We start from the raw sequence: 17770 nt of genomic DNA, 5'->3' as shown, positions 1-17770 counted from the left end.
TTGACTGACCAGAGTAATCAAAGTAAAATCCAGGGGTAATTATTGTCCTCTACTCCATTCTGTCAGTTGTTTGGGTCAAAGAATTGGGCTTTGAGATTACTATGGTATTTTATGAAATGATGTATGTAATCTTGGCTTAAAAGAAATCAATGTAGTTTCCAGAAATGCTTCAGTTGCTTCTGGGCAATAGTCTATGAATCTGGACAAAAAATTCTAACAAATAAGTAAAACCCTAGTTGGTTTCAGTTTGTGGGTAAAGCCCTGTCAGGGAATATAAAAACTCATGAATGAGACAGTGTTGGCATATAACCTTGTAAGATACTCGGTAAAGATAACTGAAAGTCTAGGGAAATGTGTTCTCTGAAATTCTCCATTTTCTATGCTCAATAAATAAGAAAACTAGTATTTCACAAAACTAGTTCTCTACAGTTGATGCCTATTTGGTTACCCCTGGATGAATTCAATCTGCTAAACTTATCCAAAAAAGATAAATCACTTTTTTAAATAGGCAATATTCCTAATTTATTTAAGATAACTCAGCTGAGACGTAGGCCCACAGTCATAAATAGACTAGGAGCATATGACTGGCATTTTTTTCTCCCGTTTACCCCTCTAGTGGTGCTCAGGAGTCTGCCATTAGAAGCACATTATCAAACTGGTACAGTTTCCTTTCTCTCAGGTGTTTTGTTTTGTTTGAACTGCTTACGTACAGAGATAAGATCAGATCTTAGGAGAGTAGAAAAGATAATACCTCTCTCTAAAGTATATTTTGTCAAACCCAAATCCTTTGGATTCTAAGTTTCCACACTCACTGCTCACAGAAATTTCAAATAGATTTCCAGAGTTCCTTATCCATGTACCTCTGGGTTTAGGCAAAGCCCAATTATTGCACTTGTCTTATAGGGTTAGATTTCTACCTGGGAATTGTTCATCTTCATTTAAGTAGTAAAAACACAGCTTTAGCAACAAAAGCATCAAGATACCAGAATAAGTTTGTTACTTAATAGGAAAAAACACAGCCTTGGTTTTAAAAAATATGTCTCTGATTATTAACAGACTCACTTGCTAATAATGAGTGTTTCCTCTCCACATATCCAGACTCTCATGAATTCTCCGTACATCTTGTTGTAGTAGTTGCAAGCACTGCCAATCCCCATCCATAGGAACCTGCATTGGGAAATTAGGGGCCCAATTCCCATACAATAGCCAGGACCTAGGAGAGATATCAGATCACAGTCAGCATTTTAGCAAACACCAAAGAAGAACAAGTGCTTTATGTTATTGCTGTTTGTGTTTTTATATATCTAAAAGTTCTTTTACATCTTCTGATGTGTATTTGTGAATCACTAGAAAACAAACAAGCTTAACATGAAAAAACAGTAGTTCAGTGTCCATACCACACTACTTCCATTTGGTCTTGATCATTTCAGTCTGTTTGAACCAGGGTATGTGTCAACTATTTTCTTGCCATATTAAACAGTGTCAGTGAGTTTTAAACACAAGTCGATCAGTCCCTCTAGTTACAAGCATGGAAACCAGGACATGTGACAAGCTGATCTGTTCGGCTGCCTAGTTATGTCTGAAAACTTTTGGTTTGAATGCCTCAGCTGATGGAATTGGTGGGTTAAAATTAGGTTGTAGTTTTGGTGTAATCTTTTTAACTGAGGGACATGGTCTGCAAAGATAATGTCCAAATAAAGAATATCCATTTCTTTTTTTTCCTTCAAAAAGGACTGACTCCGTTTAAGAAAAGAATCCTAAACTAAATCTCATTAGTCAAAAAAATACAGCTAAGCATTGAGGAATTAGGCAATGAGTCTGATCAGTGTCTAAACTAGAATTTGGGTCCAGTGATGTGGTTTTACTCAAGAGCAGTTACCACTCTTGCTTACGTAAAAAAAAAAAAAAAAAAAAAAAAGAGGAATTTGCAATTACTTAGGCCAGAGAACAAACTTAGTAGCTTGATTTTACTGATGGTGGTAAAAAGTTAGACAAAAACTTCTTGGAATGGTTTTAGGAGTTTTCCTGTGAAAACTAAATTTCTAAATTAAATCTTTCTCCTCTAATTCCATTCCAGCAGTAAAATAGGAAGCCAACATGCACAACTGTATGAGACAGTATTCTCACTCCAGCATTTGTGTAAATAAATCTAGATAATCTAAGATTTTTCTTAAATCATCTAAATTGGATGTTAAGTCCCAAATTCGGCAAATAAGATTTAGTCTTTAACTTTGCAATAGCTGGATTAATGGGAATAAGACTGTTTCTTTGTTTTGTTTTGTTTTTCCCCTTAAAGTGAAGGTCTTTGGTAAGATCTGTAGAACCAAAACATTTTGAGAGGGTTCTTCCTTAATCTTCTGATTGTTGCAGTAACACTGTATGGTAAATAGATGACTGACTTTATGTTAAATAATTTCATTAAGTTCTTCAAAAGATTAAAACAAGCAAATTTGAATACGTTTTTCCTTAAAAGGTCATCAGATATACAGATCTCTAACATACGCATAGTAACAAACTACTTTGCTGAGTCTTTACAGCATAAAACGTTGTGGATGCTTAATAAAGGCTTCCTGGTGAATTTTTTAAATTAACTAGATATGTGTGCATAATAAAGGATGAAGTCTTAAATATCATCCTCATTTAGAGTATTTTGGGTTGTATTTACATTTTGATAAAATGGAAAAACATTGTTTCATGTACGTTTAGTCCATAGGAGATCAGACACCCAGCTATTTGGGAATAGACTCATTCAACAAAGGTTTACTTCCTTAATATCCTAGGCCCATGAGGATCAAAGACATACAAATGAAAGGCTACACTCTTTGTTTTTTTATCTAACAGTTTGGTGCCATGTAGAGAGTCTTAATTTTAGGGAATCACCATTCAGTTTTGAAACATGACAGTGCATAACTCTATCCACTGAGAAAGGGAGATGATGATGTACTTTTCTCAGGTTGAAAACCTGAATGTTCTAACCAGAAGGGAATTCAAGTCTAGTGTTTCTAGTGATGAATCGTGTGACAGCTTACTTCATTCAGCAAACACTTACCGAGACCCTACTAGGTATAGATAGACACTAGCTACACATCAGAGACTGGAGATGGTATGATAAGCATAACTAGGTTCCCATCAGAGTCCTGTCAGGAGAGGAGAGTATGTGCAGAGAAAGCACAGTATCGAATAATTACAACACAATGTGATCCTTTGATTTACATATGTATCTTATATCGTACAGATGAGAAGCTGAGAAAAGAATACTCTAGGAGGGGAGAAATTTTGGTAGGATATTAGGGAAATATTCTGGTTGCATCCACATTAAGCTGCTCCCTGCTTCTCAGATTTGGGAATGATGACCTGGGCATGTACTAATTGCGGGAGCCTCTTTCACACCCTAAGAGGAGCAATAAATACTACACTGCATTTTTGTGCAGAAGCAGCCTCTGGGAAGCAAACATCTGGGATCTCTCACCCACTGCCCTAATCAAGAAGCTGCTGCATTCCTTGCTAGGTGTACACCCTAGAGAAACCTGTGCACATAAAGGGTCTTAGCAGCACTGTTCACAATAGTCCTAAACTGGAGACGACCAAATGTCCACCAACAGCATCAGTAATTAAACCACGAGATGTTTGAGCTACTGCATACCATATGAACTATAGAGGCATGTCATAACATGGATGAATCTTACCGACATAATATTGAGCAAGAGAAGCCCTATAGAAGAAGTAATTAAGGACTCTGATAGCTAAAACATTTAAAACCAGGCAAAATTAATCTGTATTGTTTGGGGATATGAAATTATATGCAAAGCTATAAAAAGCAAGGGAATGATTATCACAAAATAGAAGAATGTCTACCTCTGGAGGTGAGAGAGGGGTATGACTAAAAAGGCACAAGGGAAGTTTCCGGATGCTGTTTACCATCCTGTTTCTTGTCCTGGACTGTGATGACATTTAACTGTGTACTTTTCTGTGAAGTTATTTTTCAGTAGGAGAAGGGGGAATGTGTTGCCATGTCCTTTTCCCAGTGATCCCCTCTGGGGACATGGTGCCCAGGGCAGAGAGAGGCTCTGGGGGAGTGAACCCATGTGCAAGGTTGGGGATGGCTATGTGTCCTTGAGGAAAGGAGAGCTGCCAGGGGCTAAGTAGTTGGTAACTGTGGGTCCTGGATAGACATCAGTGAACATGGGGCAATTTCCCACAACTGACACTTACAAAACTCCAAGGTAGGAATGACTCTGTCCTCCCCTAGACTCCTATATCTCTCCCTGGCACTAAGTCATCTGCCTATGGGTGTCACCTGCGCATACTCCTCAGCCCTGTATATAGCAGGGCCCTTCAGGGAATATAGGACAAGAAACTTAGCTCTGAGTCCCAATTTTATCACTTACTAGCTGTGCACCATCTCCCCTCTTTCATCTCAGTTTCTTCATCTGCAAAATAGGCATAAACAACACCTACCTCACCAGAGTCCTGGAAAGGTCACAAGAGAAAAATGAACGTGAAACTGCTTTATAAATTGTAACTAACTTAAGAACTTTTAAATCATTATACCTTCTTAATTCCCTTTGGCTTTTTTCCCTGACCCTGAGTTTCTTCCAAACCAAGAACCCGGACAACCAGTGATTTGAGGAAACCAACAAAAGGAGTACAGAAGTATTGGTCAGGAAGAACCAACCCAACAAACCCAGTTTCCTCACCTTTCCTTCCCCACAGGCACCATGGGACCTTAGTCTGTGCCATGAGAGGATTCTGACCAGAGCTCACATTTTCAACAGGAAAGCATGGAAGAAGCTCCCTGGCTAGCAAAATGACCACCACTCTGGGATTTAGGAATTCCTGGTTGGCCCCTTGCCTCCATTCCCACTTCCTTTCAGGCTGAGGTGCTGACAAGCCATTTCCTTTCTCTGGGCTTTCACCCCTCACTTGTAAAATGAAAAGTTTGAACTGCATGGTTTCCTATATTTGTTATAATGGTTTGCTTCGATAAGGCAGTTCACCTCTCTGGGGCTCAATTTCCCCTTCTGTCAAATGAAGGGTTGAGGCTCATTATCTATGGCTCTCAGGCCTGACTGCTCATGAAAAATCACCTGGGAAGATTGATTGATTTTTAGTGGGGGTAGGGCAGAAGGGAGAGGGAGAAAGAGAATCCTCAGCAGGCTCTATGCCCAGCACAGAGCCCAGTGCAGACTTGATCTCACAACTCCAAGATCATGAACTGAGCCAAAATCAAGCATCAGATGTTCAACTGACTGAGCCACCCAGGCACCCCAGATTTTTTAAAAATATAAACATGCAGACCCCGCTCCAGACATGACTGATAACCATAGTACTATTAGTGTGTGACAGCACAATGTCCCCAGCCCAGGAATGGTGGACAGAGTGATCTGACCTGGGCTCCTGATCCAGAGCTTCAGGGATGCAGGTTCTCATGCTTGCCCCCTATAGGCTGACCTCCTTCTTCAAAGGTCTGAAGGCCTTATTCTAACACTTGCAACATAAACATCTGAGGAGACTTGTTAAAAAAAAAAAAAAATACTCTCCACCTCACCCTCCATTCATGGATCCTGACCTGGGAGCCCACTGTGGGAGAAGAAATCTGGTGAGGAAGGGGCAGTAGTGGGAAAGGAGTTAAAGTTAAAGGCCATGAAATAGTCTTCCCTCAGACCCCTCAGGGAGGAGATAACAACATTAACCAAATGCTCTATTTAATTGGACATTAAAGCAACCCAAAATACCAGGCCGAATCAGATAGATAGGCAGACAGTTCTCTGGAAAATTTGGAAGAATCCAGACACAGGGGACTTTGCACCAGCTTCAAACTCCTACCCTAAATCACTCTATGATGAGACCCACTGCACTTGGAAGTGTATGACTATGCTCTTGAAGCAAAGCCTTATTGGATTTCTAATGGGCCTGGGGATATATACTACCATGAAGAATTTTCACTGAAAACTAAAGAAATAGTTGAATATTTCTGATAATTCTGAATTAATCTGTGTGGAGGGGTGGGGGTTTCCATTGGAATTATCTAGATAATTATACTCTCTTTTTGGTTAATCCACAGACCTTGTTGAAGATTCTATCAGGGTATGATGTTCCAAGGGAACCACAGTGGTCTCCATTTTTCCTCCAATTCCCAGGTCCCAGCCAGCCCTTACAGTGGCACCACCATCACACCTACCCCCAAGAATAAGAGAAAATGAAGAGTGGGATAATGAGAGGAAATAAGGTCAAGAAAGGGAGAGGGCAGAGCACATGGATGAGGCAAAGCAGAAGGGAGAAGGAGAGGAGTATAGAATGCAGGGGTGCCTGACTGGCTCAGTTGATGGAATGTGTCATTCTTGATCTTGGGGTTCTGAGCTCAACCTCCACATTGGATGTAGACATTACTTAAAAATAAAACTATTTTTTTTAAAAGAAGGCATCCCAGAGACATTTTTACCCTCAGAGCAACATTGGAATGAATTTGAATCAAAAAAAAAAAAAAAAAAAGCCTGGTTTACCTTGCTTCACCCCATCTCAAACTCACTTTAAAGATACTTGTGCCAAGTCCACTTTACCAAAGCAAAGCACAGACTGGAAGGAATTATCTAAGATCTTTTTTGAAATACTTTCATTTGAAATGTGCAGATAATTGGTATAAAATTTTTCACCTGAGTTTTTATTTGCTCACATTGCCATGGGCTTCGGTCATCTCCTCATGTTTGCTCCTTGTCCTTTTGCAAAATGGTCTTTACGCTCATGGACCAAAAACCCAAGTAAACAATCTCCTTAATTACATAGCTAAATGACTGACTTACCTGGTATTGAGGATGTGTCTTCATAATTCCAAACCAAAAGAAGAAAACCTGTGAGCAGCAGGATTGGCATGGTGGCCACAGGCATGACTTCAGGCATCATGCTGGTGATGTTGTAATGCATTGGGTTCAGCATTTCCAACACCATTGTTTTGTTCTTTGATCTTAGGAGAAACAACTTAAAGTCCTGTAGAAATCAGAGGAGCAAAGAAATTAGAGAATCCCTCTAAGGGAACAATTAGGACTCCCGTTGCTTTAGAGGATGCTGTAGTACAGAAATTAGCATGTGTTTTATGTGATTGGACACCTAGACAAGACAAAGTTGTGGTCACAAGTCAAAACAAGCAAGCTAAAGGGAGATCTTTTGGCTTCAAGTGCAGCATTTCTGACCTTGGTAGAATCTCAGGTTCGTTTCGACGCTTGGTCTGATAGAACCTTATCGTCTTGCCCTTGAGTGACTGAATTCCCAATTGAGAGTCATATTTCTTACCAAAATATAAGAAAATGAAGCTCATTCCAGAGTTGGAGCCATTCTGTGACTTCATCAACAGATAGTGCTTTTTCTCTTGAAGCCAAATCAATTTTTTTAAAAAAGTAATCCCCAACCCCCTTCCTTGCTCAAAATTACTGCCCCCCCCCCAAAGAGTAAGCTTCTCCAGCGAGAATAGTTGCCTGGGCATTGTCGAGGTATCCTCAGAGCCTCCCATTAGGTTGCTGAATCCAGCGTGGCTCACTCAGAACGATCTTTCTCTATTGGCTTTTAATAAGGCTTAAAATCTCTTGCACTGCAGGTTGGATTAAGCAGTGCCCATGGAGGCCAATGTCAGAGGCAGTAGGAGAGAAGAATGAGAGAGAGAGAATAAAGGGAGAGGAGAAAGAGGAGGAAGGAAAGAAAGGACAGGAAGAGTAGAATTCCACCAGCAATATGCTCAGGTGCCACTCATGCTTTGCTCCCCAGCAGCCAATCTCCTGTGCAAGAGTTTTCAGTTTGATTTGCTGGTTCCGCTGTGTTGCTGAATAACGTAGTGTAAGACCAATACTCACAGAGGAGAGTTTCAGGGATGGTGGTTTGTTGAAGAGACCTAGACTGAATATACTTGCATAGCAAGGGAAGAGCGACCATTCAGTGCAGTTCTGGTGCCAGGTGACTGTTCTGAGGATTAGCCTCCCTTGGAAAGGTGACCTTTCATTTGTAGGACTTGTAATTGTTCTGAAACAGATGTTTGGCAGGATTTTATCTAGAAATAGTTCTAGATGCTTAACCAGGGCCTCTAATTAGTTTTGGGGTGCTCTGTGAACTCCCTGAAATGCTGCATAAAGTTGTATCTGCGCACCTGCACTTCTAGAGGGAAAGAACTCTCATTAGAGTCTTAAAGAGTATGGAATTACATTTCTCTGTGATCTACATGAGATCTTAAATATCCAGTTAAAAACCCATTTCTGGCAATTAGAGAAATGTTGTAATACAGTTGAATTTATTCAGTTGCTTGGTTCACATTATTGATTCATCCTATTGCACCATTTAAATAATCATTAACAGTTCAGTGCAAGGCATTGAAAATGACTGCATACATGGCAGGCAGTTTGTTTTTCAGAAATATGTATAAGATAAGTCTGAAGAGTCAGCGATGTGTCTGTTATCATCTGGTTCCTTTATTGATAAGAAGCTGCTTTGAACAGATTGAATTTTAGATATTAACTTTCCAATGTGGAATTTTACATCATTTTAAATAAACTCCCTGTGACTTTTTAACAGCCAGCATCCTCAAGGTCTCTTCTGATATTGACAAAACCTGAAGCCAATGTTAAAAGCATAAGTGAAGAAGGTGATGGAAACAAAAAGGAGGAAGATGTCCCAGAGGAAGTGATCCTAGCAGAAAACTTCACGTTAGAGAAGCTCTCAGAAAAAAAAAAAAAAAAAGAAAGAAAAAAAACCAAACCTCTGATATTTCACAGCACTAAAATCACAAAGGATTAAAATCTTGGGAGCTGATGCAATTTATAAAGGAGTATAACAATTCACCGAGGCATAGAAATGATGCTCCCTCCATAAGTCATACAAAGAGGAGATGGCAACGAGAAATGTTTACTCTATTTTTAACAAAGCACTTTTTAAGAATTGCAGTATTTCTAATGTTTAAATTACAATTTATTATGACTGGTCTTAATATTTTTTTCATTTCCGTATACACTCAAAACCTGTAGTTAGAGAGTTTGTAATGCCTCAACAAAAAGTTTAAAGGTTGTGGAACACTTGTATTTTTTCTATTTTTCTATAGATCTTATTTATTTGAGTGAGAGTGAGAGAGCACAAGCAGGAGGAGGGGCAAAAGGAGAAGGAGGAGACTCCTTGCTGAGCAGGGAGCTGGATGTGGGGGTCTATCCCAGGATCTGGGATCATGACCTGAGCCTACGGCAGATGTTTAACTGAGCCACCCAGGTGCCCTTTTCTCTCAATTTTTAGTTTTACTTTGCATGGTCATTGTTACGTCTTGTACTACTGTGTAAAGCAAAGTCTGCCTGTATGTCTAAACGTTTAATAGGGTTTAGAAGCCTAGTTACTCGTCTTTCTCAGAAGTATGTCCTAAAGATGCTCCAGAGAGTATGAGAATTTTTTTTTAACACTTACAAAGCATTTACTATGTGTCAGATGTTGTTCCAAGTGCTTTATAAATACTAAGCCATTCATCCTCACAACAACCCCAAGTGAAGTAAGATGGTCCTCATTTTACAGTTGAGGAAATGGAAGGGTGATATATAGGGCACCCGGCTTGTTCGGTGCAGAGCTGGGATTAGAGTCCATGTAGTCTGTCTCTGGAGCCCATGCTCTTTCGGTTTTCAAGTTTTTATTTAAATTCCAGGGATGCCTGGGTGGCTCAGCAGTTGAGCATCTGCCTTTGGCTCAGGGTGTGATCCCAGGTCCAGCATTGAGTCCTGCATCGGGCCCGTGCCTGGAGCCTGCTTCTCCCTCTGCCTGTGTCTCTGCCTCTGTGTCTCTCATGAATAAATAAAATCTTTTTAAAAAAGTAAATTCCAGTTAACATACAATGTAATATTAGTTGTAGGTGTAGGATCTAGTGATTCATCACTCACGTACAACCCCCACTGCAGAGCCCATGCTCTTAATCGTGCTGTTTTGATGCCTATTTTGGGATTTATTTGGTCTCTACATTCAGGGACTTTTCAATCCTAAACTAATTATGTTTGTTTCTAAGCTACTCAGAAAGTCTTCCTTTAAAGGAGCAAGCTTTTCAGACCTCTGAATAAATACCACAGCTGGAAAGGTCTTTTCAAATTCTTTCTTCCTTGCACATTGTTTTTCCGTTCAGTAGAACATTCAGAACCAACAGGTTGGTTGAACAGGTTGAGTGGTGGTATAGGAATATAGGAAGGGCCTAGAACTTCATAGGGGTTGCTTATATATCCTCTGTGCCAAGAATACCCACCCCACACCCCCAAACATACATGCACATACACATAGCCCTCAAGTGCCACGTTCCTTCAAATGTCATCCCAAGTACTTGGGTCTCTAGGCATTCGTTTGCTGAGCAGTCTCTACTCTTCACTCACTGGGCATCCCACACTGGGCCTGGTACCGAACAGGGGCTTTGGCATTCTGTTCCTGTGCTGTGTGAAACCACAGCTATCCTAACACCTTCACTTACTTGACCCTCTGCAGGGTGGGGAAGCAGGCCTTAGCCTTGCAGGAGTGCTGCTCAGTCTGGCCAGAGCCTACCCAATCCTACCTTGCAGCATGGGAGCAACCTGTCCAGAGGACCCAGCCATTCTGGGTTTGAGGGCCAGGTACCAAGCCTGCACTTCCTCTCACTCTCTTCAGTACACCCGGTCTGACCCTCTTTCACATCCCTACTTGCAGAGAAACGTGACCCGTGACCCGGCTACCTTGGTTCTCCCTGTTAAGTCCCTTACAGAATTAAGTGAGGCACTCATTCTTAAAACTTCTCTCCTTTTGTTACTTCTCCTTCTAGAAGGTGAGTTCTCCAAGGCCAAAAATCTGTGCCTGTCTCCTTCACAACTATATCCCACTCCCAGAATAGTATCCTGGACTTTACTTTGTATACGCTCACTACAAGCCTGTTGCCTGGGTTTACAGTTTCCACATTCATTCAGATTTTACTCCCCATTGCAACCTCCCCAGGACACTTTTTCTCAGATCCTCCCTTTCAGTATGTCCTACACACTGTTGCCAGACTGTTTTTCATTTCATTTTTCATGACATCAGTTCCTTACTAAACTTTTCCTTGCTTCTAGTTGATTGCAATGTTTCCAAATTCATCCTCATTCAGACTTATTTCTTGGCTCTCTGCACCAACATTCTGACTCCTCTTTGACCTATAGCCATCATACCTGAGAACTCTCCCTCATGCCTCCCTCACGTCTCCCCAGCTTGGTTGGTTCTGCCCCGCAGGCCTCCGAGGAAAGGTTTGCTTCCTCCTCTCGCATCTCTGAGCCATCTCTTACTTGATATAAACACCCCTCCTCCTTTCTTTGACATACGTTCTGGGACACTCTTGCTTTTGACTGCCAAGTCACTCTATAACTCGAGTCATAATTGGTTTCATTAAACAAACATTTATTAAGGATCTTGTCTGAGCAAGGTGTTACATTTGGTCATGAGAAGCATAAGTTCCAAGGAAGGTGCTGTTAAGCCAGGGCATGGTATGAGGACCATAGGTCTCTAGGATGATAGGCAGAGGTGCCCATGAACTTCTACATCAAGGGAACACAGCTGGAAAGAAACTCTGAGATCCTCCAAGAGTACAGTTCTCTTCCTTGAAAAATGAACCAACCTCATGAGGTCCAGGGAAGTAGAGCTACTGGTCAGTGGTCCCTTACAAGTGGGGAAGGTTTACCCATGTACACATTTTGCAATCTGATTTCCATGATGCCCTCCTGCTGGGTTCATGACATTGCAGTTTCTAGTCATTCTTCCCAGCAAGCTTCCAAGTAAGTCCCTGCGAATTTTTTTGTTCTGGAGCAGGAGAGATAATAGGAACCAACAAGGGAAACCTGGAAGGATAAACATTGTGTGGTTGGCCTGGGCAACCTTTTAGGGACCACTGGCAAGACTTCAACCACTAGCATTTCCAACCATAAAGGGAAGACTATTGATAGTGCATGAGAGGCAAGTTTCCCTCTCTAGTAAATGTATTGCTGCCAAAACCAACATTTCACATGAGCATGCAGATCCAAAAGGCAACAGGTAGGACTAGGGCTTTCTTACTCATTTATGAGGTCCCATGACGTTGATGCATGTTTCTGGAAATGCCCCTTTCTTTGAAATAGCTTACTAGTCAACTACCAGCAGGCCTGGCAGTTCTTTTGCCTTAGCTTTCATCTTTGCCCCTCTGAGGGTGTCCTTTTGTCCCTCAGATACCTAATCTGTTGTCTTCCCAGTGGACTATATCTAATATCCTCTCTCAAGAGAATTTGTTTTAAAGTATAGTCAGCAGAGACTGCCTGCAAAGCCTTCTAGATCTTCAGGCCACTAGACAAGGTGTGGGTATAATGGGACCAGAGGCCCACCATGGGGCCCTAAGATGCTCTCGTGCAGGGGCTGCCTCACATCAAACTATACATTTTTCGCACTAGGACCTGTCTCATGGAGGCAGAAAGGGCCATCCTGGGTATCATTCCCACAGCAGCAGCCATTTCTCTAAGAAGTTCTCTCCCACTTCACTTTTCAATTCAGTTTTATAAGACCTAACATATTGTCTGGCCTCTGAGGAACAGGCAGTGGACTTTTTCAGCCTAATCTTGGCTTTTAACCTGAAGAGGAAAAAAAGCAGAAGTGACAGTAGTGTCACAGGAGCAGGACTTGCGGTTGGGTCCTGAGTTCAAGTCTCAGTGGCTAACCAGCTCTATGAGCTAGCTCATTTTCCTCCCAGGCCTCCCTGAGCCCTGGCTGAGGAAGCCAGTTCTACTTTAGGACATGGAGACAAGGGTTAAAGTGAAAGCTCCAGAGTCCGCACCAGTGGTGTTGGCTTGTGTTCTTCATGCTTAAACTCTCTGTGGCACATGGAGTTGTGGGATTCCATGACTCTGGGAGCACTATGCAAGGTCCTCAAGTGGGACTGCCGAGGGTAGCCACGATGCCACCAGCTGGAGAGGCCCAGAAAGAGAACCTCTTTCTTGTCGCAAGATCCAGAGCCCTACCTGAGTCTTGGTGTCCAAGATTTACCACACTGAGGTCCCAAATGGCCTTGCTTTAGCTCACCTACCTGGATGTGATAAATTCTTATAAGCGCAATAATATAACTGCCTCCTCTATGGAACACCCAGCTGCCTTTGCAGTGAGATGTCTTTTGTCATTACCACAGCATAAGTTCCTCCAGGGCTAGGAGTCACATCTTTCTCCTCTCTGTGGCTCCCATGGAGGCTACATGAGTGCCTTGTACCTAGTAAGTGCTCAGTAAATGTCAGTGAATGGTTAGCAGGTTAAACTTTTGGGGCTTGGGGTCATCAAAGCATGATGTATTCACACATCCCCAAGGGAATGTTTTCCTTATCTGTGATTGCACATGCCAAATTTCAGCAATGCAGTGGCCCACGGCCACCACCCAAACAGTCAGATAACAACAGCTGGCCTTTCCTTGTAAGCTTATCTGTTGTTGAATGAGCAAACTGTGAGGCCACAGAGATGGCCTAGAGCAGGGCCAGCCTCTGGCAAGGGAGCCACCGGATAACCCCAAGTGCTCATGTTACTTAACCCCTCTGGACCTTCTTTCCTTATCTCTAAAACACAGGGATTGGGCCATATGACCTTCTCTAATTCCATGTCTGATGCCCAACATTCTTACCTTTTATTATAGTGTCCCCCACCCCCCGACACCCCCTGCCCTGCCCTTGGCTCTCTCTTCACCTTCCTTGGTTCTTTTTCCTTGTGCACCATTGCTGTAGGCCAGCCAGTGGTGCCTGTAGGCCCAGGTGTCCAGAGCAAAACTGGGAGGTCAGGGAAGCTGGAGTGCAAATGGCCAGCTTTGGCCATCTCCTCTAGCTCTTCTCATTCTCTTAAAGCCCCAGGCCCATTCTGAGAACCTAGTGAAAGAGCTTGTGGAACTGCACTCTGGAGAAACACTCAGGAATCAACATGCAATGCTTTTGAATGCAGTTCTGGGTTCTGGAACCACCCCCTGAAATTAACGACTCCTGCGGCTAATACCTTTCTCCACCTTCCACCTCAGTTTCCCAATATCCCAGAGGCACTTTCCACATCAAAACTACCTTCACTGATCAGTAGAGTGTGATTTTCAGATTGTAAATGAATGAGATTTCCTTTGGGAATTTTTCATTATACCTGGACTCTAAATCCACAGGTGAAGCCTTGATGACAAAATGATAGATTATGCAGCCAATGGAATTGTGAGAAAAATTTAATTGGAGAATGTGTGATACTCTGAAATCCCATTTATGGCCTCACACTGACACTACTTATGGCTATACTTTAACCCTTGGTAGGCATCAAAGCTCATAGGATCTCTACACTTATGCGCGGAAGGTGCCATCTCATGGGAGAACACACACGCATGCAAACTACTGTGTTCACTCAAAAATTTAGTATCTACCATGTCCTAGGCACTGTTCTAGGCTCTAGGAATATAGCAATGAACAAAATGAGGTCCTTTCCCTCAAGGAGTGAATTTGGACAAGACAGAGCCACCTGTATTACTATTCATATAAGTCAAATTACAAGAGTTTAACCAGGGATATAAGTAGCTATGGGAGGACAAGGGAAACTGATTATCTTGGGAAGGTTGGCTATGGTTTAATGAGCAGGCCTTGGAGGAGCAGCATTATTTTAAAGGTATCAAGTTGAAGGAAAGGCATTGCAGGTTAAGAGAATGAGAAAAGAATTGACAGGGGAAACTGAAAGCCGCTCCCGCATCCCTTCCCATGACATTAGTTTTACCGGGTTCAGATGGACTCCCATCACTGTGTATGTTCACTGCTAAGCTCTGCCTCAGTTTATTCATCAGAAAAAAGGGAGAAATAGTGTTTCTTGATATGGTAACTATGAGGAACGAAAGAGATAAAGCATGTTGGGGCCTTATCAGTGGATCTACCACATAGTAAGATTTCAATATTATTAGTCTTCAGTCTCCAGCAAGAGCATAGGTCATAAGGGACAGTCCTGGGAATAGCTGGAAGGAGCAGTCTTTGGACTGGAGTAGTCTCCTGGGGGTCACTGAAGAAATCTCTGCTTTGGAGCAGGTCACCACAGCTTCCTTGGGCACTCTATGCTCGTTGGTAGGTGTCTGAAGGTCAGTGACTCTATGGCCCTTTCCTCATGGAATAATTGGGGATTATGTGAGAGAGGCTGAGGTGGTCTGAATAGAATTGCAGAGTTGCAGAATAATTGATTTTTGCCTCCAATGCTCCTCCTCACTCGGACTTCCTTTTCTGTGTCATTTGCCCACATTTTCTATCCACCCACTTTCTTCTCCTCAGTCATAAGAAATCATCTTACCAAAATAATTGGTCTCCAGGGGCTAATCTTTCAATTTGTTCTCCCTCCTAGGGATATTTTCATTTTAACAGGTACCTGGAGCAGTTTTTTGGAGAGCACAAAAGAAATGTTTGGCACTCTCTCAGCTCTATGGGAGCCTTCAGTCTAGTTGGAGCAAAAAACTAATAAACATGACATTGTTGACAAGTACAAAGAGATATTAGCATAGAGATGTGGCCAAGGAAGGCTTTGCATTGATGGTGAGACTTGTTCTGGGCCTTGAAATATGGTTGGAGTTTCAATAGTAAAAAGAGGACAGGTTTTGTAAGTGTTTTGAGGCAAGAATGAATAAGGTGGTTGAGACCTGGGATAATGAGACGGAAGAAGCTGGATCCCTGTTGGGAAGCATCAATATCAACTGGTGGAGCTCTAAGTAGGGGTAGGGATGATGGAGGATAATACAGGAGAGGCATGATTCTCTTAGTTGACCCCCTGGCTTCTAGTTTGTTCATATACTCCTATACTAGGAAACTAGAGGAAGGATTGAAGAGATAGAAAATTCTACTAGCTAAACTGTATCTGTGAGTGCTAATACTAGAGGCAGGCATGTTCAGAACTAATTTGTGAGCCTTGAAAAAATATTTAGGCAATATCAGAAAGGGAGACAGAACATGAAGACTCCTAACTCTGGGAAACGAACTAGGGTTGGTGGAAGGGGAGGTGGGCGGGGGGTGGGAGTGAAAGGGTGACGGGCACTGAGGGGGGCACTTGACGGGATGAGCACTGGGTGTTATTCTGTATGTTGGCAAATTGAACACCAATAAAAAATAAATTTATTATTAAAAAAAAGAAAAAATATTTTGAATTCATATCTAACTTACAGCTCATTGTCAACAAGCACTGGGTTTGATCATTCGTTCCACCACACTTGGCTTCAAATGATCTTTTACTGCTTCCCAAATCAAGTCTATCACTGGTGAGTGAAGAATTGGCCCACTGAGATATCTGTATGTGACTCTTACACTGCTGAGAATTCAGGCAGTCCCCTTAATTTCTATGGAATTCTTGGATAATATTTCTTTGGATGTTGTCTCTCCTCCATTCTCACTGTTTTTGCTTCCTAGAATACTAATTAGACAAGTTTTGAATTTTATGGATCCATTCTTCATGTTTCTTACCTGTTCTTTTCATATTTCCCATCTCTTTATCTCTTTGTGCTACATTCTGAGGTGATTTCTTGATTGAGTCTCCCAGCTCTTCAACTGTTATTTGGCTTTTCAGTCCATCTATTCAGATTTTCATTTCAAAAATCAAAATATTAATGTCCATTATATGTTAATTTCTTTATGAATGGCAATATCTGCTGATGTCTCTGAGGCTGTTATTAATCAATGTATTATAGGGCCTTGTTTTCATTGATCACTAAGTCTGTTTCCTCTGGTGCAAACTCTTCTGTTTAGTTTGTGACTTCCTCCCATGGTGTTAGCATTCATCAGATTTTGGTGAGTCTTAATTATGCGCTCATTTTTGTGGCTGAAATTTCAAGTTACTCATCCAGCTGCCTCTATTTGTCCACATTTGGGGAGAGGAAGAGAAGAAACAGGATGTTTTGGTGCAGTTTGTATTATAGGCTGTTTACAGGAAGAGTGAGAAAGGGGTGAAACATGCCACTAATCAGAATATCTTGGAGTTAGGCTTCTGGGCTTGGATGTACTCTGCATCTCCAGCTCCCACTCCTTGTGCCAATATCTTCTTTGGAAAGAGCCCCTACCTCACTGCTGCTTGATAAGGGGGAAGGAGATATACAGGTACTCCTGAAGCCAGTTCCTCAATCTGCTTGTTGCCCCTAGTTTCTTCCTGTTCTCATAATCTACCCTTCTCCATGTACGGAGCCCCATTTGGTTTTGTCTTGCTTTTGTAGGAATACTTTTCTGTGTGTATTTGAATTTTTTCCTCTATAGTGTTGATCCCATCAGTTTTTGTACTTTCAGAATTTCTGGCCCAAGGGGAGCTCCCTTCTTGTTTTGTAGTTCATCTATAGATTTTAAAAATATCTGGGCAACCCAGGTGGCTCAGTGGTTTAGTGCCACCTTTGGCCCGGAGCGCAGTCCTGGAGTCCCGGGATCGAGTCCCGCGTTGGGCTCCTGGCATGGAGCCTGCTTCTCCCTCTGCCTGTGTCTCTGCCTGCCTCTCTCTCTCTCTATATATATATATATATATATTAAAAGTCCAGTGCCTCAGACTTCTGAAAGCAATTCCAAAGAAGGGGCTCTGGAAATGTTTTGCCTTATATCATTGAAATGAGTAGGCTGCATAGGAGTATCATCTGTTTGGTCTTGTAGTGTTGGATATAATAGTTACCATCAGTCTCATGGCTCTGAGGTCAGAGCCATGTGACAATAAGGCAGTATCATTGATGTCAGAGGTGCTCTGGACTTCACCCAAGTAGGGCCCACAGTTGGATATGGTAAACAGAGGAGGCAGCAGGGGACAAAGAATGAAGAGA

The 17770-nt window shown here is 42.0% G+C and overlaps 1 protein-coding gene across 1 annotated transcript in view; it reads right to left on the bottom strand.

Annotated features, from left to right (window-relative positions):
• The window catches only part of LOC129506221 (aromatase), a 150768-nt gene that overhangs the window by 26801 nt on the left and 106197 nt on the right, over positions 1-17770 (bottom strand). The window contains exons 2-3 of the mRNA XM_055319689.1: positions 6801-6984; positions 1063-1213 (exon numbers count right to left, since the gene is read on the bottom strand). Coding sequence (XP_055175664.1) covers positions 1063-1213; positions 6801-6945 — 296 coding nt within the window. The 5' untranslated portion in view covers positions 6946-6984. The remainder of the gene's footprint in view (positions 1-1062; positions 1214-6800; positions 6985-17770) is intronic.

This window comes from Nyctereutes procyonoides, unplaced genomic scaffold (genome assembly GCF_905146905.1).
Source record: "Nyctereutes procyonoides isolate TBG_1078 unplaced genomic scaffold, NYPRO_anot_genome, whole genome shotgun sequence".
In the NCBI taxonomy this organism is placed as follows: Eukaryota; Metazoa; Chordata; class Mammalia; order Carnivora; family Canidae; genus Nyctereutes; species Nyctereutes procyonoides.
This window is presented reverse-complemented; position numbering and strand designations above follow the sequence as displayed.